We start from the raw sequence: 27,198 nt of genomic DNA, 5'->3' as shown, positions 1-27,198 counted from the left end.
CACCACACGGCAGCTCCACCACCTGCAGCACACTTCAGGGTACCATCAAAGCCGTCTCTGCCCCCTTCTTCACCCTGCTCTGCCGCGCCACACCACACGGCAGCTCCACCACCTGCAGCACACTTCAGGGTACCATCAGAGCCGTCTCTGCCCCCTTCTTCATCCTACTCTGCCGCGCCACACCACACGGCAGCTCCACCACCTGCAGCACACTTCAGGGTACCATCAAAGCCGTCTCTGCCCCCTTCTTCACCCTGCTCTGCCGCGCCACACCACACGGCAGCTCCACCACCTGCAGCACACTTCAGGGTACCATCAGAGCCGTCTCTGCCCCCTTCTTCATCCTGCTCTGCCGCGCCACACCACACGGCAGCTCCACCACCTGCAGCACAGAGGGTCAACTGGAAAGGTTTCCTGCCTGACCAGTTCAGAAGGGTGATCCAGGAAGCCGATCAGGTCTGGGTTTCCAAATGCTTGTATGAGCCTACAGGCCAACTCAAGCAAAAGATCCAGGCCTGCTGGTTTCACCCTCCACTGGAGCCCAAACCATCCCCTCCTGAGCCTGGCTGGTACTTCCGGCAGAGGCTGTTTATCTGGGCACCGATGAGGATGTGGGGGATCCCCTCAAAGTGCCCCCAGTGTTCCTCAAAGATGAACAGCTCCGGGATTTACCGGAAGGTAAGGGAGGTGATCGACGTGGATAGCCGCTATTATCTTGTGGGAGCGGACTATCCACGTTGCTGCAGGTGCTCGCAGCCGGTCTGCCCATGGAGCTGCGACATGCTCTCGCAGCTGGATGTGGCACACAGGAGCCTGTTTCCCGCTGTCCTCACAACACAGCTGGCTCTGGATAGGAAAGTGATGACCTTCCTGAAGCCGAGGACCAGCGGGAACAGTTCCTCCTACCTCCAGTCTGCCATAGCGGAAGGTCACAGCGAGGAGTGGGCCCGGCAGACCATCCGCTACCTGGCTGACTGCGAGCTGCACAAAAAGATGGCTACATTTGTCCTCTCTGCAGCCATATACCCTCCTCCACCACCCTTCAGGCCCCTTCCACTCGCCCAGTGGTTTGAGACAGTCCACTCCAACGACATCCTCAGCCACGTGGAGGAGATGAAGGGTGTGATCACTTCAACCTATGGGAGAATCCTGAAAATGGACTCCACAAAGAAGGTGAGGGTTTCAACAGTAGAAAAATATACAAAATTGTATAATTACAACCAAACAGGAAATTGGTTTACTTCATAGTGCTTGTGTTTGTTTTACAGGTCACCAAGAAGCTGGCTGGTGAAATCGGGGACAGTGCCGCCTGGATGTCGAACATCGGCAACGAGTTTGGCCAGGTGTTGAACTCTGTGCTGACGGCGGGTGAAGGTGCAGGGTTAGAGGAGTTGTGCCAGGGCGTCGTCACCCGGTATAGGAATGCGGGCCAACCTGAACCTGAGGCCATCTATGTTGATCGGGACTGCTGCAGCCAGTCAGGTGTGTGAAAATTGCTCTCTCACTCACACACAGACACACAGACACACAGACACACACACACACACACACACACACACACACACACACACACACACACACACACACACACACACACACACACACACACACACACACACTTACTCACTCACTAACACACACACAGACACACTGTTGGTAGCATTTGTATTAAATGTATTTATTTAATACCAATGCTACTTTGGGGAGAAGTGTCAGGCAATTGGGAGTAACCACACAAAGGTGTTGTGGTCTATGGTATTAAGAATGGTTGTTTTTCACAGGTGTGTCTGCAGTGGCGAAACTCTTTCGCCCATGGAGGTCTGCAGTGCGCCTGGATAGCTTCCATTTTATGAGGCGCTTTAACTGCGGCCTCACAACCGAACACCACCCTCTCTATGGCACCTTTTGTGCCAAGCTTTCCGCCTGCATTTTTCTCTGGGACCAGGAGGATGTGCAACGCCTGAAGGAGGCCAAGAGAGCGGAGTGGAAGAGCAGCCACAGCGGACATACTCCCACTGACGACCAGCTCATGGCCACCATCAGCTCAGCTGAAATGAAGAGGCACTGCAGGAGGAGGACGCGTGGAGTGGAGGAGATGCGGAGCAGTATTTCAGGGCTCCTGGAATCTGTGTGGGAGCTCACAGACACCACAGGGCTGCGTCTGGTGAGCCATGACAGCATGCGCCACGTGTGGGAAGTTCAGCAGAAGCACCTGGAGTGCCTCCAAGACCCTGCAGGTGTTGCACTCTACACAAAGGTGGGGACACTCCAGAAGGGCGGCAAGGAGCTGGACATCCTTAGGTGTGGTAGGGGGTCCTCCTCCCTGGAGAGTTTCCACCGGCACCAGTGTGCTTTCATTCCAGGTACATTTGCATGTGTTGTGATTATTCAAAATAGCACAATTACCACTGACGGGTATTCATATGTATTCACTTTACAATAAGGGTTGACTGGACAGAGTGTTTTGTTTCTTAGGCTGGCGGTGCAATGCGGTGCACATGCAAATGTACATGCTGGAGGGTATATCAAGGTGGAACATGGGCCGGGCCAAGGAGGCAGTAGATGTGGAGGGGGCCTCCACCCTAAGAAGCTTCGATGTTCGGTTGATGTCCCACCTTAACAACCTAAGCCAGCGTGTGCATGGTTGTGCTCTGGTGCCAGAGTTCACCCTTCCTGGGAAACCTACTGGTAAGAGAGATCTCAGAGCAACACTGGTTGCCCGGAGTATTACATCCCCTCCTCTTTTTCTTAGGCACCCCCCTACCCAGAGGACATGCATTTCTTGAGTGCAAAGATTGTGCTATTCATGTAGGAGATGGATGTATGTACAGTATGTATGTCCTTTCTTTATCTTTGTGTCTATGCTGGTTACAGGCGAACGCATAGCCGTGGAATATTTATTGGAGCAGACCAATAGAGGCGACCTGCTGGCTCCATCACAGGCCTCCATCTCAGAAATCCCCTTGCCGGTGCTGGAGGAGGAGGAGGAGGAGGAGGAGGAGGATGATGCCATCAGCATGCCTGCCATCAGCGTGCCTGCCATCAGCGTGCCTGCCATCAGCTTGCCTGCCATCAGCATGCCTGCCATCAGCATGCCTGCCTCTGTCACAGAGGTCAATAACATACAATAAGATAAATGAATGTAAAATTAGCATTGCTCACATATTAGAAACAAGAGTGTACATTTATTTGCTTCTTTTTTCTTTTTCTCTCTTATCACTTTTCAGACCAGCCAATGTGATTCGAGGGGCGTTCCGGGGTGGGACGCAGTAGATGCCCTTGCTGCCTACCTACTCGGATTAAACCGCACCATCACGGCCTTGTCAGCCAAGGAGGAGGCGGACATAGTTCGCCTGTACGCAGCTTTACATGCGATGGATCGGAAACCTTCAAGGTACAAAATAGTAATTATTATTATTATTACACCAAAATTAAACATACATTCCATGGAATGAATTAAGCATATGGATGTCTCTTTCACCGTTCAGGTACACCCAGAAGGCAAAGAAGAAGTCGCATGCGTCAGGAGGACCATGGAGAGCGCCGAGGAAGCCGAGTGGCTCTGCTCCTGGACAGCAGGCGGCAGAGAGGTGCTTGACCACAATTTGATATCATTTTATGAAATGTATTTATTATGTGTAGATTATTTTATTGAAATCCCTGTTGACATTGTCACTTGGTTCTTCATGACTTTATATCCTTGTTCACAGTACATATCATATCATCCTTCTCTCCCACAGGCTGTACATGACTCATGGCCAAGCAGCCCAGGACCCCGAAGTTCACAGGGTCTGTGAGTGTGTCTGCCTCAGACTCTTAAAAGAGTTTGAGCAGTCACGCAACAGGCCAAAGGACACAAAGGGGAAAACAATGCCCATCCCTCAGTCCATCGTAAGCGTGTACAGCCACATCAAACAGCTGCTTGAGGACAGCAGGGTTGTCTGTGATGACACAGACCTGGTTCTGGTGCCAGTAAACAACACCACAGTCTCTTCATGGTATGTGTTATTTCATTTACCTTTCCCATACAGTCAAGACAGTTTATAAAGATTTAACCTCAAGGAAAACCTCCACCTGCATGCTCGTTAGAAAATATGTAATAACCTTAGGGAGGGAGGATAGGCTTACATAAAATAATGAATGTTTGTGTTGTAGGCTGCTTAGGAGGGATAAAAGGAAGGACAGGGACATGCTGCTGCAAGGCACTGTACTGCCCAAACAGGTGCACCTGGCAGAGGAGCCTCTCCCTGCTCTGAACACCCTTCCGGCTGCCCCTGTGCAACATGCACATGGGGCAATGACATTTGAGGAGCCTGAAAATCACGAGGGGGAAGCTTTCCCCCGCCAGCGCACTCTAGCGGCGAACAAGCCTCCGCCATCTCCACCTCCCCAGTTCCCTCCACAATTTGGGCCACTTCCTCCATTTCCTCATCTTCCCCCATATCCGCACTTTCCATTTCCATATCCTCATGCACCTCCACTTCCTCATGCTCCTCCATTTTACATTTCTACTCCATATCCTCATGCTCCTCCATATGCTCCTCCATATCCTCATGCTCCTCCATATGCTCCTCCATATCCTCATGCTCCTCCATTTCATGCTCCTCCACTTCCTCAAGTTCCTCCACCGTTTCCTAATTCCCTATCTCCTGATGCTCCTCCATCCCAGCCAAGGGCACGCGCCTGGAGGCTCAATAAAGCTGCCCAGGAGGATGAGGAGCTTGCGTCAAGGGGGGATCCGGCACGGAAGAGGCTGAGAAAAGAGAACTACCACTATACCTGCAAGGGGTGCGGCCAGGCCAAAAATAAAGTCACTGGACACACCCAGCTGAAGGGGCGGTGGTATTGTCCTGCCTCAGGAATGACCCTGGAAGAGTGGAGGAATAGTGTGTAGTTGCTGTCTTTCTGTCTGTCTGTCTCTTTGTTGTTCCTCTCTGTCTCTCTGTCTGTCTCTCTGTTGTTCGTCTCTGTCGTTAAAATAAAGTTTAATAATTGTATTTGAGCCAAGAACAGCCTTCACGTCTTTATTTAATTTCCTCTTGAATACCAGGACAGTGAGTGTCATCCATAATTGAATGTGATTGTTAAAACTAAAGCCAGTCAGAATCAGAATAAGCTTTATTGCCAGGAAGGTTTGCATCAACCAGGAATTATTTGTGGGTAAGTTGGTGCGGAACATGTAATTGCACAACAAACAGTCAACATAAGATAAATAAGACATATAGTATAACCATATATAAAAAGAAAGAATGTGCAGAAAGTGTATGTGCAATGTGTAAAGATAATTGTGTGTTACTGTAACACAAGGGCTTTTATGTTAATTAAGTGTGTAGTGGAGTTAGAGTCCGTGTGTGTATCTGGGAGGGGGGGGGGGACACGTGACTCGAGAACAAGCGAAGATGCAAGCGATATCGCCAGAGCCCAGGTTCGAATCCTGCAAAAGACATGAAAATTAAAGTGATGATACTGTGTGTAAACAATGTTGAAAAGATAAGAGAGGTGATAAAAAATGATATAGTGCACGTTTTCCTCCTTTTTTCTCCTTTTCTTTTTCTCTCTTTCCCCCCTCTTTCCTCTCTCTTTTTTTCTTTTCCCCCGGCCGGGCAGTCCCTTTTGCCCCTTTTTTGGCCGAGTGGTTAAGGCGATGGACTAGAAATCTATTGGGGTCTCTCCGCGCAGGTTCGAATCCTGCCGACAACGTTTTTTTCTGATTACGAATTTTCATTCCCTTGGTCAGCCAACACATACACATATTACGGTGAGACTGCATGAAATCAGTGCAAATATGTTAATCTAAGCATGTAGAAGGCGACATATTTAAAACCTGGCATTATCTGGACAGGCTCTTAGCATTCGATGTTTTTTGACAACATGTTCTCCAAACATAAAATGTAAATATTTCAAGGTCTGATAGATCTGAAGACTAGTGTTGTCAGGTCCAAGTGCTGAATGCCATGTACGAGAAAACCCTTGGTGTGTTCCGAAGCCGGTTTAAAATGTACATACTCTAGCAGTAAGGGGTTGTAGCTCAGTGGTAGAGCGCATGCTTTGCATGTATGAGGCCCCGGGTTCAATCCCCGGTATCTCCATTTGATTGCCCTAGAAAAGTCAGGTGAGTGCTATATTGATCAAATGAGGTCACGCAATGCTTAACCTACCAAAGATGTTGCCGAATGCATTTGTTCAAAACAAGTGAGAGAATTGAAACTGTGTTGTCGTCAACGATACAGCGATACAGGTTAATCAGTGCGTGCGATTTCAAAAGCGCACGCATTTGTGCGCTTGTGCGCTCAAAAGCTAGTGTGCGCTCAAAAGCTAGTGCCGGTCAACACATTGATATGAGTACGGTATGTTTATGCATTAAGTGTTGACAGCCACAGAAGAGAAAAACATTGTTGCGTCACGGCGAAGATTCAGGCCTGCCGACAAGCGTTGGCCAGTTCTGCTATCTGTACGCAGACTACTTCTCTAAGAAATGTATGATACCGTACTGCCAGTCAATAACCGATTTCCCCTCTTGTATCGTTAAGCAAACTTTCATGTATCGGTTGCCACATGTACAATTGAAGTAATCTGTTTTCGGCTCATCTGTAAAGCTTCTCATGTAGGAGTGCTGAGGACCGATCACTAAGATGTGATCAAAGCAAGCTGTGGTCAAGGGTGTAGGACTCTTTCACAATTTGATCACACAGCCTCAAGCGTTGCAGTCTGTTACTGTTCGAACAACTGATAGACTTGAGGTCGATAAGCACCATTGTCCTGGCCAAGCGGTTAAGCTGATGCACTAGAAATCCATTGGATCCCCCGCTCCATGATTGAAATCTGCCACACCAGTTTTCCACCTCTGCTTTTAGCAGGCAGGCCAAATATCTTCATCTCTTAGGATGGTCTAGTGCAAGTCAACCTATTGATTGGCTGTATCATTAAGCAAAGCTTCAGGTATTGATAGTAGAGATGTACTATTTAATACATTAAGGGGATGTAGCTCAGTGGTAGAGCGCATGCTTCGCATGTATGAGGTCCCGGGTTCAATCCCCGGCATCTCCAAATTGTAGTGAAGGTGACGGGTGAAATATGAATGAATCCCTTTTATAAGGTAGAAGTCAAAAATGATCCGATCACGAAACATTGCTAAATGTTACTGTGTAATGAATTTTTAAACAAAATGAGGTCACGCAATGCTTTACATACCAAAAATGTTGCAGAATGCTAATGTTTGAACAAGATAGAGAATTGAAACGTCGAAACTGTGTGGTTAAGGTGATGGACTAGAAATCCATTGTGGACCGCGTGCGACGTCGACGCGGTGCGACGCAGGTGTGCGTGCGACGGCAACGCGACGCGACGCGGTGCACGAGTTTAGTTTTTAACTGACATTCAATGAATGAATTGCAACAGACAACTAAAGCTGGAGGTCTTTATTTCAATAACAAATAAACCCAAGACCTAACTGAACCAATATTTAACAACAATACTACTAATTACAACAACTAACTAAAATAATAAAACTGCATTATCCCTTATGTGCAAAGCTTGCATGCCCCATCAGAACACTTGATCCTACGTGGGTTCCTGAAAAAGAACTCAAGGGCCCGATCATAAGGGACCTCATTCGGTTCTGGCCCATTTATGGCAATTCTTAAGCAGGCTGCCAGGTGTTCCCCTTGAAGCCTGTTCCTGAGGTCTGTTTTTATCTGGGGATAAAATGAAATAAAATGTTTTATCAATAAAGTATTAAAATGCCCATTACTTCAAGGAATACACTAAGGAATAGTGAATTTCCATGTGCTTACCCTATTCATAGCGGAGAAATCCCGCTCGCAATTCACCGAAGAGACTGGGACAATCAGGGCAATGCTGGCAAGGAGACTGATGCAGGGGTAGAGGTCTAACCACTCATCGTACTCACTCGCCAGCAGAGTCAGGAGCTCCTCCTGGCTCTTGTTCTTGAATGAAAGATATAGCACATAAGAGAAAGAGAGAGAAAGAAAGAGAGAGAGATTTTTCACTTACCTGTAATGACCCTGTAATGAGATGGTTTTTGAACGAAAACCACTCTTGGAGGAGCACCTTCTCTTGGTCTGGACAGAATTGTTTTGCCAGAGTCTGCAGCTGTGCAATGGACACACTGTCAGGGAGGGAAGCCGACTGAGGTCTCAGGACATGGAAGGCTCCAAGGATGTCCAGCTCCTGGAACCTCCTTTTCAACTCTGTCTCCAGGCCAGTAATGTAGGGTTGGATGACCTACAATGAACAGATCAGCACATTTTAGGAGGAACCTACACTCACCTGAAACGGGCATTAAGGACCAAGCTAGAGAGTGTGTTTAGTATATTTTTAAGGGTTTTAAACATTAGCATTTACCTGTCGCTCGAATCTGCACCACTGTGCCTCCCTCGACTGGTCCTGGACATCTTCCCCCCTCCTGCCCCTCTCAGCCTCATGCTTGATTTCAAAGGCTCCAAGCTTGTCAGGATCCTCTAGGTCCTCGTGCAAGCGAGACAGGAAGGATCCTGGGACCGGAGTCTGCCCAGCCTCTCTTATATCCAGGAGGGTCTGGATGGTGACGGGAACCTAAAAAGTATATCTTGTATTAGTAGAGTACATGCAAACAAAAAATAAATGCATCACAACTGAACTGTATCAGGCCTAGTTATCACAGTTACCTGCTCTTTGATGTGTAAAAAATTGACATGTGCTTTCTGGAACACTTTTGAGAGACAGGCTAGGTGGGGCAAAACATCTGCCTGTAGATATACAGAGGCCACAAATCTGTAAATCCCACAGAAAGTGTAAAGGCCCTTGGCTGTGGGACACTTCCTTATCTCTGCCTCCTCCGCCAAGGCCCCAAGGACAGCAGCCAGGTTCCTCTGTAGCATCTGTATGGCTTTATGCTGTGAAAGCCATCGCGTGTCCTTCACTTCCTGTGAATGTTCCAACAATTATTACAATTACCACTGATTAAAAAACATATTAGATGGTATCAGACGGCAGTTACCTTAACCTTCAGGTCAGTGACACCCAGGATAAGGGATGCAGCCTTGAGAGTGGCGGTCCGATTGGCACTATTTCTAAAAAACAGGTACAGATCCTGCAAGTGGTCCCTAGATGTAGCCATGTACGGGACACTATTTGAAGCATCCTTGCAAGCAAGGGCCAGTTTGTGGGCAGCACAAGCCACAGCCAAAAGTTTGGGAAAGCTGTCTTTAAGCTGCTTTGCAACACCATTCAAACGCCCTAGATAAAAAAAAAAAAAAAGTGTTAAACTTGAATTCAACAGACAAAATATAATACACTAAACAAAATCTTATTGCATAAAATAATTACCTGTCATGACAGCTGCCCCATCAGTCCCGAGTCCATATAGCTTCTCAGTCGGGATGCCCTTTTTGAGAAGGACTGTTTTGACAGCGGAAACAATGGTGTCCGCTTTGCCGTCAATGACGGATACCAGATCCAGGAACTGATTGTACACCTGTCCCTCTTTATCCAAGTACCTGTAGAAAATTAGCATTTAGAACTCACAATTATTTTGCTGGGATCATGACGTATGTGATTCTAACTGAGAATGGTAATGTACTACCTGATGTGCAAATCCAGTTGCCTGGACACAGAGACATCAGTGCTCTCATCTATCTCCAGGCTAATCGCCTGTGATGACCTGATGTCCATGAGAATAGGTTCCTCCAAGACCTCTGCTAGGATCTCCAGCATCTCATCAATAATACGATGAGACCTATAATTATTCCTCTTGTCAATCTTGAAATTGGGAGAAGAACAAGATCATTGTATAATTTGTTCAAAAATGTATAGTCATTAATGCAAAGACTGAATTGTTGAGATTATTTCAATTGATGTTACCTTTAATTTTTTAAAATAGTCACACCCTAAAAGCTCTGCCAGACTCAGAAGCTTGGGGTAGTTGGTTTGGTGGGCAATTTCATTTTTTACAAGCCAATAAAGGCACTTGAAACCACCAATTATGGCCTCATGCTCCAACACAATTATTGGGTCAAATGAGTCCATTACTGATACACCTGTTAATTAAAAAAAAAAATCAGTAAATCATTTTTATACATATGCCTACCACATGAAATTGGATATTATTAATTTTCCCATTTGGAAAGTACCCGAAGAAAGCGATGCCTGACATCTGATGCTCTCCTGGTGGTGCTCTGTTTTGAGATGCCTTTCTAAGTAGTCTTTGCGGTATGTGACTGCAGCAACCTCCACAAATGCCCTCTTATTTGCACCTTTCTTGGGTGCAGGCTTGTGCTGCCTACAAAGTCTGCAGAACATCCCTTAAATAATATACAATACTATTAATATAATTAGCTAAATTAAACAGGTACAATTGTGTAAAAACAAAAATAGATTAATAAATAAAGCAATATGCTGACTACCATGCTGGTTTTGGTACAGCCATGGTTTAAACTGGGGCATGGTTAACCATTCTGGATTGAATCCAGTGCCCCTGTGTCCTCCAGCTCTCCTCCTTGCCACCTCTACCAGGAACAGAAGGATCGAAATTACTTTCCCTACTCTTATTTTTTAAAGTTAAAATCTACACTAATCTGTTTTCACCTAACCTGTAGTTTCAGCAACATTTTGTGTGCTGTCTTGCTGGCCTCTATCCTCCTGTATCTCTCCTGAACAGCCCGGCCCCTGAGAGGCACTGGGTTTTTCAGCACTGTTTGATGCCTAGGAACATTCGAAAAAAAAGTATCATATATATACGCCTCAATCGGAATACGAATTCTCTGTTCAGAATATAATTTTTTTGCGGAATAGAAGAGGTGGTGTAGCCCGCAATAAACACTTATTCTGATTAGTTTGGGGTCTAACTTAGAGCAGTTGCAGTAGTTCGCAATTGGTCCACTCCGTCTGTACTTTAATGCACACCGAACTTTACCGCTGTCAAGGAAAGTGGATTTATTGCCTGATTCACGTCTTTGTTATTTTCACTCCGTGGTAGTTACAGTAGTCCGGTAACTTAACAACCCCAGCGTGTCCGGTTGCTAAGCGACGGGTGACATCGGTGGGTTCATGTATTCGCGTATCGTCGCTCTCGCTCTGTCTCCGTCTGTGTGTTTGTGTGTGTGTGTCTGTGCGTGTTTGTGTGTGCGTGTGCGTATGCGTGTGTGAACGAGAATGACAGGGAGAACGAGTGCTATGCGGAGATGAATGAACGGAACGATTTATATATTTCCAAACCGCGTTATAAAAAAAAAAAGAGACAGAATCAATGCGTGGCGCTCGATGTTGATTCTGTGGCGCCGCGCCACACAATGGTCTATGTATGGGAAACACTGGGATCAATTCCCATGATCCACTCGGTTCTCGAACTAGCCCAAAAAAAACGTTTTTAAAAAGTGGTAAGATGCTCTTAACCTAACCCTAACCCTAACCCTAAATCCTAACCTTAACCTTTAGCCTTATTCCCTAACCTTAACCCGAGTGGCTATCCCTACCACTTATCTAAATCCTTACCTTAACCTTTAGCCTTATTCCCTAACCTTAACCCGAGTGGCTATCCCCACCACTTATCTAAATCCTAACCTTAACCTTTTAGCCTTATTCCCTAACCTTAACCTGAGTGGCTATTCCTACCACTTATCGAAATCCTAACCTTAACCTTTAGCCTTATTCCCTAACCTTAACCCGAGTGGCTATCCCATCTTAACACCAACCGAACAAACAAAGGAAATATCTATCCTCTCCTAAAGACCAACCGAGTAACACTAAATGAAAATCTATTCCATCTTAACACCAACCGAACAAACAAAGGAAAAATCTATCCTCTCCTAAAGACCAACCGAGTAACACTAAAAGGAAAAATCTTCCCTATTTTAACACCAACCAAACAAACCTTATAAAAAGGAAGAAGTTCTTGAGGAGTTATAGGACATTCCCGGGAGTTGATCGACCTCGGGAGGGCCTCCCTCGGGTGAGAGTGTCTTGTGATAACGGCCGAAACACTCGATGATCCTGAGGACCACAACTGATGACATGTCCTGCAATTCTTGAAGGGATTCTTCAAAATAATATAAACCACAACTTTAAAACAAAAAATTAAATCTGCCGCACAAAAAAACATTGAATAAATTCCAATATTAAATAACCAAACTACAATACGAATAACGCATCAACCTGAAAAAAATAAAATCTGCCGCACAAAAAAACATTGAATAAATTCCAATATTAAATAACCAAACTACAATACGAATAACGCATCAACCTGGAAAAATCCAAACTGGAAAAACTAAAGCTCATTCTAAAGAACGGGTCAAAGCATATGAGGACATTAAGACCATGAATAACAAGCGCCGGCCAATGCCTTGCCTTGGATCTCTATCCTAACTGCGAAGTCGTCGGACGACGTGGGGAGATCCATGAGATATTTCAATTTTCCTAACCCTGCCAGAGCCCTCGGACCATCTGGTCTTTTTTGAACCCAAGTTGTCTTTGACCCCACACCAACCTTAAAAAAGGAACAAACAAATACCAACCTGGAAAACTTGAACGATGAGAAATCTATCCTGTCTTAAAACCAACCGAGAAGTACTAACGATAAATCAATCCTATCCTGAAAACCAACCGTGGAGCACCAACGAGAAATCCATCTAAAAAAACTTCCTAACCTCCAACCTCATCTCGCTCTCTCTAATCCTATACCCTTTAACGTCCTATCACCCCTCTGCCCTCTGGGTTTGAGATGTGAATAGGATATCAGAGAAGCCCAGACAGGCAGGGGAGGATGTAGCGACAGACATCGCACGCCTCCTTACCTCTGACTCCCCACCCTCCCTTACCCCACTCTTCTATCTCTCTCTAACTCTATACCCCTTAACGTCCTATAACCCCTCTGCCCTCTGGGTTTGAGGTGTGAATAGGATATCAGAGAAGCCCAGACAGGCAGGGGAGGATGTAGCGACAGACATCGCACTCCTCCTTACCTCTGACTCCCCACCCCCACTCCTCTAACTCTCTCTAAATCTAAACCCTGTGGAGCACTAACGAGAAATCTCTCCTATCTTAAAACCAACCGAACAACATTAATGGAAAATCTTTCCCATCTTAACACCAACCGAACGATAAATCAATCCTATCCTGAAAACCAACCGTGGAGCACCAACGAGAAATCCATCTAAAAAAACTTCCTAACCTCCAACCTCATCTCGCTCTCTCTAATCCTATACCCTTTAACGTCCTATCACCCCTCTGCCCTCTGGGTTTGAGATGTGAATAGGATATCAGAGAAGCCCAGACAGGCAGGGGAGGATGTAGCGACAGACATCGCACGCCTCCTTACCTCTGACTCCCCACCCTCCCTTACCCCACTCTTCTATCTCTCTCTAACTCTATACCCCTTAACGTCCTATAACCCCTCTGCCCTCTGGGTTTGAGGTGTGAATAGGATATCAGAGAAGCCCAGACAGGCAGGGGAGGATGTAGCGACAGACATCGCACTCCTCCTTACCTCTGACTCCCCACCCCCACTCCTCTAACTCTCTCTAAATCTAAACCCTGTGGAGCACAAACGAGAAATCTCTCCTATCTTAAAACCAACCGAACAACATTAATGGAAAATCTTTCCCATCTTAACACCAACCGAACGATAAGAAATCTACTCTTTCTTAAAACCAACCGAGAAGTACCAACGATAAATCTATCCTATCTTAAAAACCAACCGTGTATCACTAACGAGAAATTTATCTGAAAACGTCCTAACCTCCAACCTCATCTCGCTCTCTCTAATCTTATACCCTTTAACGTCCTATCACCCCTCTGCCCTCTGGGTTTGAGGGGTGAATAGGATATCAGAGAAGCCCAGACAGGCAGGGGAGGATGTAGCGACAGACATCGCACGCCTCCTTACCTCTGACTCCCCACTCTCCCTTACCCCACTCTTCTCACTCTCTCTAAACCTAAACCCTTCAACATTTAAAATTTAAAAAATTCGATTTTAATCCCAAAACCTAATCTTTAGCTTTATTCCCTAAAACCCAACCCTAAAAACACTTTGTATTTATTTAGAATAATATTGTTACTGATTTTAAACGCATAAACTGCCCCCACATAGTCACTAGGAAGCAGGATCTAACACACAAATTGAATAACCCTCACATAGCCACTAGGAAGCGGGATCAAATACCATTAAACAGGCAAGGAGGGAGGAACAATTACGTCACGTTGGCCACGCCCACTTGACCCTATAAAAGCCGACAGAGAGATTGGAGGGCATAACACATAGCCAGGCACGCAGAGAGGTTTCATCTTGTTACGTATTTTAAGAATCTAAGCTACCCACACATAGACCAAAATGAAGCAGGACCAAACATATAAGCCGTAAATACTATACATAGCCACAAGGGGAGCAATACCTTATTGGAGGCTGCTCCAGCCACAGACAGCAGCACTTTTATATATACGAAGAAGCCGAAGTCATTACGTCACCCCGGCTACGCCCACTTGGCGGTCTCTTACCTGTGCGCCCAGTGTGAAGAGACCAGAGATTAATAACGACACGCGCGCAGGGTCACGGGCCTCTGCCCGTGGCCCATAGATCAGAGATTTGCAGCGACACCCGCGAGGGGACATGGGCCTTTGCCCATGTCCCGTAGTAGCCAGAGTTATTATCTCTCACACGTGTTCCATTCTTTAGCTACAATTCCCTCCGTATAGCTTCAGTTACCATGCCGAAACATGCCGACGACTTATAATAAATTAAGTGAGTCTAAAGCAACCCGGGATTGGACAACTTTCTTTGAGAAAACGCAACAATCTCGAAGTAGCTCTACTATATTTCTCTCACACACGTTAGATACTATTCCCTCCCTTAGATTTCATAGTTATCATTCCAAAATGACCAACGAAGGCGAAGGACAACTCTGGGGTAAGTTTTTATTACTTTATTTAAAACTAAACTATATTTAATTACTTGATGCTATGCTATGTATGAGGTACAGGCTATTTTGTAATTGTTTTAACATTTCCTGGGTTTATGCAATGTATGGAACAATTCTCTTTAGACTTCATCCCTACCACTTATCTAAATCTAAATCCTAACCTTAACCTTTAGCCTTATTCCCTAACCTTAACCCGAGTGGCTATCCCTACCACTTATCTAAATCCTTACCTTAACCTTTAGCCTTATTCCCTAACCTTAACCCGAGTGGCTATCCCCACCACTTATCTAAATCCTAACCTTAACCTTTTAGCCTTATTCCCTAACCTTAACCTGAGTGGCTATTCCTACCACTTATCGAAATCCTAACCTTAACCTTTAGCCTTATTCCCTAACCTTAACCCGAGTGGCTATCCCATCTTAACACCAACCGAACAAACAAAGGAAATATCTATCCTCTCCTAAAGACCAACCGAGTAACACTAAATGAAAATCTATTCCATCTTAACACCAACCGAACAAACAAAGGAAAAATCTACCCTCTCCTAAAGACCAACCGAGTAACACTAAAAGGAAAAATCTTCCCTATTTTAACACCAACCAAACAAACCTTATAAAAAGGAAGAAGTTCTTGAGGAGTTATAGGACATTCCCGGGAGTTGATCGACCTCGGGAGGGCCTCCCTCGGGTGAGAGTGTCTTGTGATAACGGCCGAAACACTCGATGATCCTGAGGACCACAACTGATGACATGTCCTGCAATTCTTGAAGGGATTCTTCAAAATAATATAAACCACAACTTTAAAACAAAAAATTAAATCTGCCGCACAAAAAAACATTGAATAAATTCCAATATTAAATAACCAAATTACAATACGATTAACGCATCAACCTGAAAAAAATTAAATCTGCCGCACAAAAAAACATTGAATAAATTCCAATATTAAATAACCAAACTACAATACGAATAACGCATCAACCTGGAAAAATCCAAAGCTCATTCTAAAGAACGGGTCAAAGCATATGAGGACATTAAGACCATGAATAACAAGCGCCGGCCAGTGCCTTGCCTTGGATCTCTATCCTAACTGCGAAGTCGTCGGACGACGTGGGGAGATCCATAAGATATTTCAATTTTCCCAACCCTGCCAGAGCCCTCGGACCATCTGGTCTTTTTTGAACCCAAGTTGTCTTTGACCCCACACCAACCTTAAAAAAGGAACAAACAAATACCAACCTGGAAAACTTGAACGATGAGAAATCTATCCTGCCTTAAAACCAACCGAGAAGCACTAACGATAAATCTATCCTATCTTAAATCCAACCGAGCAACATCAATGGAAAATCTTTCCCATCTTAAACACCAACCGAACGATAAGAAATCTATCCTTTCCTAAAACCAACCGAGAAGTACCAACGATAAATCTATCCTATCCTAAAAAAAAACAACCGTGGAGCACCAACGAGAAATCCATCTGAAAACTTCCTAACCTCCAACCTCATCTCGCTCTCTCTAATCCTATACCCTTTAACGTCCTATCACCCCTCTGTCTGCAGATTCAGGATCGGAACGAGCCCAGCAAAAAAAGGGTTAAAAAAAACAAAAACAAAAAATTAATGAATTTTAAATTTTCAAATTTGAAAAAAAAAAAAAGAATATATATGAATGTCCAAAAAAATGCACCACAGACCACCACCAAACGACTCAAAATGGCCTAAAACGTGATCCTAGACACTTTCTGTGGGGATTCCACACTTTTCACCAATTTTCACAAAATGTTCACAACATTTTCCAAGTATTTTTACATTGGGGTCAACGGCAGCTATGTGAAGGAAGTGAGCTACAACTCCAAAAATGCCCACACATGTAGAAGGAGCCTGGAAAACCTTCCACACCAATTTTCTTCAAAAGAAAATATTGGTAACACCCCTTTTTCCCCGCGTTTAGTGAAAAACTTCAAATGCGATTTTCTATACCAAAACAAGCCACCAGGTGGCCAGAACTTGGCACAGACTTAGCCCTGATCCATAGCTACCACTCCATAGGGTTTATATTCCCACGCCTCTCTCCCTGTTCCCATGGCAACGCTTTTAGGTGTTTTCCAATGTTAAAAAATGTTGCCACTAGGGGCGCCAAATTCCCTTCTGCTTCATATTTACCGTACCAAAATGAACCTTTAAATGGGGGGGGTCAATGGCAGCTATACGAAGGAAGTTGGCTAGAACTCCGAAACTTTGAATTAAAACTTAAAAGATAGAACGCTTCACGAATTTGCGTGTCATCCTTGCGCCACCGGAATGTTGTTGTGCTCTACACCTGTGTTTCACTTGTTTCACTTGCTCCCCCGCCCTCGCGGAAAAACCACTCCTGTCTGATTGGTCTGTTTCATTTACTGGGCCAAAATAGACCCTAGTGTGTATGTGGTATAAATGCTGGGAGGAATTTCGAATTATAAATATGTTAAACTTAATGTTGAAATTACGGAGTAGCGATCCCCATTGAAAGTGGTGGCGCGGCGGTTAGCATTCACAACGAGTGCTGTTAAATCTTGAGAAATGCATTAAAATGTGAGAGGACGACTCGGTTATATGCTATAGACCCTAGTGTGTATGTGGTATAAATGCTGGGACGAATTTCGAATTATAAATATGTTAAACTTAATGTTGAAATTACGGAATAGCGATCCCCATTGAAAGTGGTGGCGGGGCGGTTAGCATTCACAACGAGTGCAGTTAAAGCAATGCATTGAAAATAAAGCCTTCTTTGATAAACAAGCGATGTATTGCAATAACGGACACAGGTTGAATCAGACAAACGCTTGTTTAACGGACACAGGTTGAATTAGACAACGCTTGTTTATAACTGCACCGCACCGGTCCCTCGACATGGGCGTTTCCACCCGTGTCCCGACCTGACCCCTGTGCGTTCCGTTTCGTTCCGTTTCGTTCCGATCGTTCCGATTTCGGCCTCTGCTCAAAGCAGACGGTGCGTTCCAATTCCGACCCCGAACCGTCGGTTCGACCGGTTGGACCGGACGAATTCCCGGTCCGAGGTGCCCGCCGGGGCCGGGACCGGCCCGAGGAGCGGCGGCCGAAAGGGGGCGCCAAAGGGGACCGTCCCGCGGCTGCGCCGCGGGCCGGACCCCCATAGAGAAGAACGGTAACCTTCCTTTAGCATGGCAGGGGCCATGCTAATCTTCTCTGTATCGTTCCAATTTTAGTAGATGTGATACCGAAGTAACACAAATACTGCCTAATCCTCAGTTAGCTATGTACCTCTGCTCAGACACCAAACGCTATCTGCTGGTGGAGCTACAACAGACGATTCCTACGTTGGACGATTTGCGGTTGCTGAGAAACAGAAAGCTTCGATGGACAGATGGCGCAAAAGATAACGTGGCTGAGAAACGTTCTTATCTTTATTTATCCGACAGAAAAGAGGAAAAAACCCACCTCACTCATCGCGTCGATAAAGAACTTTTTTTTTTACGACCCAGCAAAAAAGAGACACCAAAAGCGTTGGATCGAATCCCCGTGAAATCAACGCTTTTGACCTGCCGTTCTCGTCGGAAATGAAGACGAGAACCCTTTATTGTGTTATAATTATTATTACAATACTATATGCAAAATATGACAGACCAAAAGCACTTATTGTGAATTTTATTTTCTTGTCTTGTTACTTATAGACCTGAATTGCATCCTTGTCCAATAGGTGGCGCTCTTGAATAATGTCTGTAGAGCGTGGTGTGGGGAGGGGGGTCTTGACCTTGGTATGGTAACCGTTTTGTATTTATTTAGAATGAGATCGTATTTACTTAACGGTTGCTAAGTTATACTTTATGTCCAATAGGGGGCGCTCTCGAATAATGTTCAGGATCGGAACGAGCCCAGCAAAAAAAAGGTATAAAAAAAAAAAAATGCAATTTTATCGGTTTTAAGTTATTTTCTCGGCCTAGGAAGGGTCTAGAAGCATAATTCCTGCAGATTCAGGATCGGAACGAGCCCAGCAAAAAAAAGGTTAAAAAAACAAAAAAAATGCAATTTTATCGGTTTTAAGTTATTTTCTCGGCCTAGGAAGGGTCTAGAAGCATAATTCCTGCAGATTCAGGATCGGAACGAGCCCAGCAAAAAAAAGGTTAAAAAAAACAAAAAAAAATGCAATTTTATCGGTTTTAAGTTATTTTCTCGGCCTAGGAAGGGTCTAGAAGCATAATTCATGCAGATTCAGGATCGGAACGAGCCCAGCAAAAAAAGGGTTAAAAAAAACAAAAACAAAAAATTAATGAATTTTCAAATTTCAAATTTGAAAAAAAAAAAAAAGAATATATATGAATGTCCAAAAAAATGCACCACAGACCACCACCAAACGACTCAAAATGGCCTAAAACGTGATCCTAGACACTTTCTGTGGGGATTCCACACTTTTCACCAATTTTCACAAAATGTTCACAACATTTTCCAAGTATTTTTACGAAGGAAGTTGGCTAGAACTCCGAAACTTTGAATTAAAACTTAAAAGATAGAACGCTTCACGAATTTGCGTGTTATCCTTGCGCTATCTGCCCAGCGATGCTCTCTGTCTCTCAGCCAATCGTGGACCTTCCGCGTTGACCTTCACCCAATCAGCATTAAGTCCTTGGACTTTTCCATGTTGACCTTCGCCCAATCAGCATTAAGTCCTTGGACTTTCCGCGTTGACCTTCGCCCAATCAGCAACCCGCATCAGCATCAACTCCAGGAAAACCTTCCACGTGTGTCAGCCATTATCTCTGCAGTCGGTGATAAGGTAGGATGTGGCGATTAGCCTTGAAAACGAGAGCTGGTAAACCGTGAAAAATGCGTTAAAATGTTAGAGGAAGACTCGGTTATATGCTATAGACCCTAGTGTGTATGTGGTATAAAGGCTGGGACGAATTTCGAATTATAAATATGTAAAAATTAATGTTGAAATTACGGAGAGTCGCGATTGCCATTCAAACGGATTGCGCGGGAGTTAGCCTTGAAAACGAGTACTGGTAAATCGTGAAAAATGCGTTAAAATGTTAGAGGAAGACTCGGTTATATGCTATAGACCAGGGGTGCCCAACCTTTTTTGACCCAAGATCTACTTTTCAAGTAGCCAACCTCCCGAGATCTACCAGCAAACCTACCTTCAAGCCGGGGGGGGGGTAGAGAACAATCAATTGTTGACGGGGGGGTTGTTGTTGACGGGGGGGGGGGGGGGGGGGGGGTTGTTGTATCGTGAACCTACAGACTTCAATGGGGGTTTCATTCCGTCTGCGCACGGCACCTTCTCAACGATAATCAATAATCTTCCTCCCACTCAGGGTGAAAATGGTAGGTCTTAGCTTGTTTCCCCTCAGCCATGCCAACGTTTAGGAGTGTGTAACTACTGTTGACGGCTTTCAACTGCTGTTAACAGCACATGCGCTACCGCGCGTATATGCTACCGCGCAAATTTAATTTCATTAGAAAAAAAAAAAAAAAAAAAAAATGTTTTTTCTTCACCCCTTCGCGATCGACTTGGGATCTGTCGGCGATCTACTGGTAGACCGCGATCGACTGGTTGGGCACCCCTGCTATAGACCCTAGTGTGTATGTGGTATAAATGCTGGGACGAATTTCGAATTATAAATATGTTAAAATTAATGTTGAAATTACGGTGAGTCGCGATTCGCATTGAAACTGGTGGCGCGGCGATTAGCATTCCAACCTTTCAAACCTTCTGTTATCTTTCCTGTAAGCATCCATGAACATAAAAGTCACTTTAAGGTAGTAAACTGTAATGCACGTTTAATGCAATGCTCGTTTAATGCTGTGTCGTGTCATTTGTTGTCATTGTAGATGTCTTTTGCAAATTTAAGGATGACGCCGTCGCATCAGTTGGTCCTGCGGGCCTCTGATGCGGCGGCGGCCTTCACCGCCGCCATGGGGCCACGCGGGACCCAGGCTCCCGCCAGCGCCAAGAGGCCGGAGGAGGTGGAGAAGGAGGCCCGAGCCCGCGTCGTCTCCGAGGGTGGTGACCCCGGGAACCCCATGCTGGTGCTGGGCTGCCACAGCATCCAGCCTGGCAAGTACCGGGGTCAGACCTTCCGGTGGCTCCTGGAGAACGACGCGGGCTACGCCTGTCACCTGGTCGCCAGTCACCAGCGGGAGCGGGAGACGAGTGCCTTGGACAGCCCGTTCATGGCCAACAAGGACAGCCTCGCCCGCTACTCCTGCGCCCACCCCGCTTTTGCGGAGCACCTCAAGTTCCGCCGGGCGCAGGAGGAGGCCCGGGCTCGCGCCACTCTGCCCGGGCGGGGGGGCGAGGCGCTTGTTGGCTTCGGGCTGTTCAAGGAGGACACCCTGAAGGACCTGTACGAATCCAAGGACAAGGACCGTCAGGAGTAAGTCATATTGTGGTGAAGGGCAGTGGAGACGGTGCTGTGACATGTTTATATTTTTTGATTTTCGATCATTGTCTTGCAGATACGTCAAGTGGCTACGACGGAAGACACCGCAGCCTGGGAGCTCCATGGACGCCGCCATTCAGTACTTCTTGGGCCGAGACAAGGAGCGGTCGGCGGAGGCGGCTGCTACACCCCCTCCGCCCGCCAGCAGCAGCACCAGCAGCGGCCCCAGCACCACCACCAGCCAGGCCGCTGCTTCAACCGTGCTGCCGCCCCGCAAGCCGACCGCTCCCAATTTCTCGGCCCTTGTGCGCGGGCGTCCGATGGGCCCCAGGGAGCTGCAGGCCCAGATCAGGAGACTGATGAGCCCACCAGCACGGCCTGCAGCTCCAGGTCGGTAGCTCTTTCTTTCTCTTTCACACAACAGAGGTTGAGTGTATACGATTTACTGACCGTTGCCCCCCCCCATAGCGGTGTCTTCCGTCAGAGACCAGCGCCCCTCGGTTCCGCCGCCCCCCACCACAGAGGTGACGGACGAGGAGCTGGTCCGGATGGTCACTGATGTAGAAATGGGTAACTGGCACCACACCGGACGTGTCGCACTGTAACATTGGCCTTGAATATCTATTCTTGAGTCAGTATGTTTGTATTAACTGTAACTTTTTAATTTGCTGGTCGCTAAAGCTGATGCCTGAAGGATAAAGGTAGGTTTATCAGGTGATGTAGCCGTCTTTGTAGGTGGTAGACGCGCCGTCCTCTCTCACGTGGTGGTAATGTGGATTTGATTAAACTCCCAGTCTAGCAAACCTCGCCTTGTAACTAACAGTCGCCTTGTAGCACACCTCTTAACGTTCGCCTTGTAGCACTAAACCATTTTATCTAATCAACGGCATGCTGCACGTCATGAATGCTCAGACTCACTTAGTCTCGCTTGCCCGTGTGATGCCCCGTCACTCTCATTGTGCTGATGCCATTTGGTTGTGCGTGACCGTGTCTGAAGCTGGCGTACAGGTCCTTCAGGCCCTCCCGCTCCCGCTGGTGACGCCTCCGACTCCACCTCCCCCGGCACCGTCCTCCACCCCACCACCACCACCACCACCACCACCACCACCACCACCACCACCACCACCACAAGTTGCGGCTGCTCCACCGACGGTCGGGCTTCCTGCTCGGGCTCCGGCGCAGACCAGGGTGGAGCCTCGTGGCGTCTCCGTGGAGGAGACGCCGTGCGGGGAGGCCACCCTGGCGCCGGAGCCGAAGAAGAAGAGGAGGAAGACGACGACGACGGGCGACGTGGAGCAGCCGGCAACGCCCGCTCCTGCTCGGGCTGAGGTACAGACACACGCCCGTCGTACTCACAGACACACGACTCGGTGGAGACGACCGTCAGACTGCGTACGCAGCAGCGACTCGCCCTCCTCACGGTGTGTTTGTCTGTGTTGTCTTCATCTTCCTCACAGACCCGGTTGCCTGAGGGCTGGCGGACAGCCCTCACCGGGGCAGAGCAGGAGTGGATCGGCCGGGCGCTGTTCCAGCAGACCAGCGGGGGGTCCCTCAAGCTAACCACGGACCTCAAGCTGTGGTGGGACCCCCCCCAGCCCCGGCTGAACTATACTCAGCCACCCGCCTCGGCGGCTGCCTTCTTCGCGTGTCGGTTGTTCCTCTGGGCGCCCCTGCACATGTGGGGTCCCCGGCCGACATGCTGCCAGAAACATCTCACCAAGTGTGGGATGTACAAGACCATCCGGAAGGTCTTGGACATCGACGGCTGGTACTTGATGGCCACCGAGTACCTGGAGTACCTGGAGTGCCGTCGGTGTCGGAGGAAGGTAGCCGCCTGGTCGCAGGAGGTCGTGAGGCAGCTGGGAGAGGGGCATCGCGCCCTCTTCCCGGCGATCCTCACCTACAAGTAAGTAGCTGTCTGAAAACTGTCGGTGTCTGCGTGTGGCTCTTCTGTAACACGTGCGCTCCCCTGTAGGCTTGCCTGCGACCGGCGGGTCATCATCCAGCTGCGTGAGCGTACTCGGGGGAACAGCGCCACGCAGCTGCAAAAAAAAACTCTGTGAGGCACACACAGAGGCCTGGATGCGGCGGTCCATACACTACCTCAGCGTCATGGAGCCCTTCACGTCGACGGGTGTCGTGCGCCAGTGCACCCCACCATCGAAACCATCGCATCCTGTCTCGCCTGGAGGACGTGAAGGCCCGGGTCACCTCAGTCTTTGGATCCATCTTGAAGATGGATTCGACCAAGAAGGTGAATGTGGTGTCGGAGCACGAGCGTTACTCTCTTGCAACGTGCGTGCAGCCCTATTGACTTGCGACGTGCGTGCAGCCTTATTGACGTGTGTGTGTGTGTGTGTGTGTGTGTGTGTGTGTGTGTGTGTGTGTGTCTGTGTCTGTGTCTGTGTCTGTCGCCTCGCCTTCAAACAGGTGACCCGGAAGCTCGCCGGTGCCGCCGCCCATACCGCAGCCTGGGCGACCAACGTGGGCAACGAGCACGGGCAGGTGCTAATGTCCGTGCTCACGGCCACCGAGGGGGGTTGCCTGTTGCCCATGGCCGCGGGGTTAATGCGGCGGTACCGGGACGCTGGGGTAGCGCAGCCTCGCGTCCTCGATGTCGACCGGGACTGCTGTTCGTCCCACGGGGGGTCCAAGGCAGCTGCTGCGTTCCAGGAGTGGGACAAGCTGGTGGTCCGGTTGGACATTTGGCACCTGATGCGACGCTACTCATCAGGTGTCACAACCGAGAGCCACCAGCTGTACAAGCCCTTCCTGCAGCAGCTGTCTGCCTGTATCTTCCTGTGGGACCCAGAGGACACAGCCCGGTTGCTGAACGCTAAGAGGAGGACGCTAGAGGCGCAGAGGCTGACCTTCTCGTCCGACGCCGGAGTGTGGAGGCACGTCAGCCGCAGGGAGATGGCTCTCCATTGCCGTCGCCGCACGCGTGGAGCTGCGGCGACAGAGCGGCTGATCGATGACCTCCTCCAAACCTTCGGCGGTGCCAACGGGCGAGACACCATGGGGATTCCCCTGCTGGACCGGGACCGCATCCAGGCAATCCGTGCGGAGCAGCGACGGCACCTCTGGTGCATCCAGGACCCGCCGGGCGTGGAGCTGTACACGGAGACAGGCAGGCTGACCAAGGGGGGGGATCAGCCTGCCGACGTACCGTTGTGCGTGCGGCTCCACGTCCCTGGAGTCGTTCCATCTTAATCTCAACCGCTTCATTCCAGGTAAACCACGGGTTTCACCGTCGTGTCTATCTTTCACTGCCGCCGCCCTCGTTGTCGTTCACGTTGTGAGCGCTGACTAAACCGCTAAACGCGTCCGTGTTCCTCCTCAGGAGAAAGTGCCAACCCGTGGCACTTCCAGGCTTTTCTCCTGGAGGGGTTGATGAGATGGAACGAGGACAGGGCGGCGTCCGCGGCCTAGGAGGGTCGTCCACTGCTCCGCACCCACAGTGGCCCCCTGCAGCACTCCCTTGACCGGCTCAGCCAACGGGTGCTTGGCTCGAGTTTGGTCAGGGACTACACCAAGCCCAGGGAGTACACGGGTAAGAACGTTTGAGCCGCCGTCACCACGCTTACACGTGTCCGCGCCGAGCGATGTTTGTACCGGATTGAGTGACGATGCCCTTGTGCTTCAGGGGAACTCATCGGCATCGAGTACCTGTACTCCCAGACGTCAGCTTGGACCCTGACGTTCCGGACGCGGTTCCACGTCCTACCGAGGAGGACGACGAGCTCGCCGAGGGCCGGCAGGAGTTGGAGGACCTCACCCTCCACGTGCCTGGCGAGTTCACTGCTTCTCGGACGGACCCGCGGTCAGGGCATCCGGCTGACGCACCCGCGCCCGAGCCATCCCGTCCGACCGATCCCCCCGAGCCCCGCTCCCCCGGCCGGTCCTCGCCAGAGCCTCAGCAGGCCGCTGAGGTGGGTGCGACTCACTTGCTCGATCAAACGCTGAGCTCTGTGGCGTCCGTCTGACTTGTTTTCCGTGTCAGCGTGTGTTCGCAGGAGTATCGAGGACCAGACAACCAGCCAGGGTACCTGGCCGTGGTCCGCTTGGCCATGGCCTTAGTGGGGCTGCGCAACGAACATGCCCTGTCCGAGGGGAGGGTAGACGAGCTCATCAGCCTTTACGAGGACCTGTCCCCGTTAGACAGGGTCCGAGTAGTTTACCCTCCCCGCTACCCGGACGGGGCAGCTTGGGGGGGACGATTCATGGCAGCAAAGACAGGCCGCACCAGTATCCCTGGTGCGGCTTGTTGTGGTGAAGCTTGGGGAGCTGAGGGCAACAAGGCCCACTTGCTCGATGGTGTCTTGGTTGGATCTACCCCGCTCAACCCCCAAGTGCTCTCCATTGGCCCCTCCCCCACCTTCTCCAGGACCAGTTGCCGCTGGATTTCTGGCTTACTCCCCATCCACACCTGCCATCCATCCGGTCTACTACTCCTGCATGTCATGCAGTGCACTGGAGAAGAGAGTGGAAGGGTTGGAGTTATTAGTAAGTCATCTGCAGGCCGCGGTGTCCCTACAGCTTGATAGCAGCACTGGAACAGCACAGGCCACCTCTTCAGCCACCCCCAGCCCTGGAAACACACACAGCCATGACACGGAGACCCCGCCCACACCAAGGTCACTTGTGTGCGCAGTGACACTGAGCACACAGCCCGAACCCGCCGTACCCTTTTCAATGCAATTGTTCTTGCAAGAGGACCTCCACAGTTTGTTCTAGTGTTGGCTCGTTCGTTCGCGAACCGGTTCGAATGACCGAGTCTTTAGGACGAACGAACTGAACCGGTTCGTCTCCCTCGTTCGTTCGGTCGTCTCGTTCACCATTCGATTCACTGGAAACTCGACTGAACGAACAAACGAGTTTCCGGTAGCACTAACTCCCCTGAGTCTGACTGACTCAGCTGAGAACCGTGCAATGGCGTGCATTCCATGATGCGATTCACCGTTACTGGAAACTAGGCTGAATCGCGAACGACTCCTCCACGTTCAGTCGAGTTTCCGGGCAGCCGGCAGCGACCGGTTCAGTCGACTTCAGGTTGATGTGAAAGTGGAAGAACCAGAGACGTCGCAGAACCCGACAAAGTCGTTTGTGATTCATAATATCGTCTGGAGGCGCACACAATATGTTATATGATATAGATATCTATGTATTATATGATATTATTTAGATATAGAGCTCCAGGACTGTAACGCAAGTGTTGGCTTTGACTCCCTCAAGAACATGAACCACGACAAGGAGGAGAAAGGGATCTTTGCCGGGCAGCGCTTATGCACCTCCGCCTCCGGCGGTGGTCCCTCAGCGGGGCTCAAGCGGGAGACATCGCCGCCAACAATCCCTTTCTCCTCCATGTCGTGGTTCATGTTCTTGAGGGAGTCAAAGCCAAAGTTCCTTCCCCCCAATTCATTCTCAACCTTGGCTGAGATAACCCCCAATACGAGTCTCGTTGTAGAAATACCAGAGACGAGAGTCCGACGTGTTATGCGCCATCACACCAACAGCAGAACGGTTATCCAAATAAAGGCCGATACATACCTCCGGATACGGACAGTTTCGTCCGGTCCCGGAGGTGTTTCGTGGGAACAATAACAATAAAATAAAAATGTCAGGTATATAGTATAATATAAGTATATACAAAATAAAAATAAAAAATATATATATAGATGGATGGATGGATGGATAGATGGATAGATAGATAAGACGAAACACCTCCGGGACCGGACGAAACTGTCCGTATCCGGAGGTATGTATCGGCCTTAACAAGGAAGTGTACAACACTTGCGTTACAGTCCTGGAGCTCTATATCTAAATAATATCATATAATACATAGATATCTATATCATATAACATATTGTGTGCGCCTCCAGACGATATTATGAAT

General features: G+C 48.3%; 3 protein-coding genes, 2 non-coding genes and 1 pseudogene across 5 annotated transcripts; 4 read left to right on the top strand and 2 right to left on the bottom strand.

Moving 5' to 3' along the window:
- The first annotated feature begins 1,180 nt into the window (after positions 1-1,180).
- Positions 1,181-4,894, top strand: LOC130378146 (uncharacterized). Its single transcript, XM_056585031.1, has 8 exons — positions 1,181-1,482; positions 1,782-2,363; positions 2,476-2,688; positions 2,875-3,113; positions 3,228-3,394; positions 3,489-3,590; positions 3,741-3,998; positions 4,156-4,894. Exons 1-8 carry the CDS (start codon positions 1,314-1,316, stop codon positions 4,892-4,894), a joined length of 2,469 nt encoding a protein of 822 aa, XP_056441006.1. The 5' UTR covers positions 1,181-1,313.
- Positions 4,895-6,017: 1,123 nt separating this feature from the next.
- trnaa-ugc (transfer RNA alanine (anticodon UGC)) lies at positions 6,018-6,089 on the top strand. Its single transcript has one exon. It is a non-coding gene; the product is annotated as a tRNA-Ala (tRNA).
- An 886-nt stretch (positions 6,090-6,975) lies between these two features.
- On the top strand, positions 6,976-7,047 carry trnaa-cgc (transfer RNA alanine (anticodon CGC)). The gene has a single exon. It is a non-coding gene; the product is annotated as a tRNA-Ala (tRNA).
- A 193-nt stretch (positions 7,048-7,240) lies between these two features.
- Positions 7,241-12,802, bottom strand: LOC130378171 (zinc finger protein 862-like). Its single transcript, XM_056585065.1, has 12 exons — positions 11,870-12,802; positions 10,404-10,701; positions 10,131-10,301; positions 9,862-10,037; positions 9,584-9,759; positions 9,328-9,497; positions 8,999-9,237; positions 8,667-8,924; positions 8,365-8,574; positions 8,014-8,244; positions 7,794-7,946; positions 7,241-7,694 (listed from the first exon to the last, which is right to left on the bottom strand). Exons 2-12 carry the CDS (start codon positions 10,441-10,443, stop codon positions 7,521-7,523), a joined length of 1,998 nt encoding a protein of 665 aa, XP_056441040.1. The 5' UTR covers positions 10,444-10,701; positions 11,870-12,802; the 3' UTR covers positions 7,241-7,520.
- A 5,256-nt stretch (positions 12,803-18,058) lies between these two features.
- Positions 18,059-18,151, bottom strand: LOC130378173 (U6 spliceosomal RNA; annotated as a pseudogene).
- Positions 18,152-20,515: 2,364 nt separating this feature from the next.
- Positions 20,516-24,734, top strand: LOC130378145 (uncharacterized). Its single transcript, XM_056585030.1, has 9 exons — positions 20,516-21,296; positions 21,379-21,692; positions 21,771-21,872; positions 22,300-22,631; positions 22,760-23,208; positions 23,278-23,361; positions 23,451-23,556; positions 23,733-24,432; positions 24,646-24,734. Exons 1-9 carry the CDS (start codon positions 20,752-20,754, stop codon positions 24,732-24,734), a joined length of 2,721 nt encoding a protein of 906 aa, XP_056441005.1. The 5' UTR covers positions 20,516-20,751.
- Positions 24,735-27,198: the final 2,464 nt, after the last annotated feature.

This window comes from Gadus chalcogrammus, unplaced genomic scaffold (genome assembly GCF_026213295.1).
Source record: "Gadus chalcogrammus isolate NIFS_2021 unplaced genomic scaffold, NIFS_Gcha_1.0 GACHA068, whole genome shotgun sequence".
NCBI lineage: Eukaryota > Metazoa > Chordata > Actinopteri > Gadiformes > Gadidae > Gadus > Gadus chalcogrammus.
The sequence above is the reverse complement of the archived record's forward strand: the minus strand, read 5'-3'. Positions and strand labels throughout refer to the sequence as shown.

Excerpts from the sequence above, each read along its gene's own strand:
- LOC130378146 (XM_056585031.1), top strand. The coding sequence starts at position 1,314 with ATGTCGAACATCGGCAACGAGTTTGGCCAGGTGTTGAACTCTGTGCTG. Across the intron at positions 1,483-1,781 it reads GGACTGCTGCAGCCAGTCAG|GTGTGTCTGCAGTGGCGAAA; the intron begins GTGTGTGAAAAT and ends TGTTTTTCACAG. Across the intron at positions 2,364-2,475 it reads CCAGTGTGCTTTCATTCCAG|GCTGGCGGTGCAATGCGGTG; the intron begins GTACATTTGCAT and ends TTTGTTTCTTAG.
- LOC130378171 (XM_056585065.1), bottom strand. The coding sequence starts at position 10,443 with ATGCCCCAGTTTAAACCATGGCTGTACCAAAACCAGCATG. Across the intron at positions 8,925-8,998 it reads TCACTGACCTGAAGGTTAAG|GAAGTGAAGGACACGCGATG; the intron begins GTAACTGCCGTC and ends GAACATTCACAG. Across the intron at positions 8,245-8,364 it reads GGTGCAGATTCGAGCGACAG|GTCATCCAACCCTACATTAC; the intron begins GTAAATGCTAAT and ends TGTTCATTGTAG.
- LOC130378145 (XM_056585030.1), top strand. The coding sequence starts at position 20,752 with ATGTCTTTTGCAAATTTAAGGATGACGCCGTCGCATCAGTTGGTCCTG. Across the intron at positions 21,297-21,378 it reads AAGGACAAGGACCGTCAGGA|ATACGTCAAGTGGCTACGAC; the intron begins GTAAGTCATATT and ends ATTGTCTTGCAG. Across the intron at positions 23,362-23,450 it reads CAGCTGCAAAAAAAAACTCT|TGCACCCCACCATCGAAACC; the intron begins GTGAGGCACACA and ends GTCGTGCGCCAG.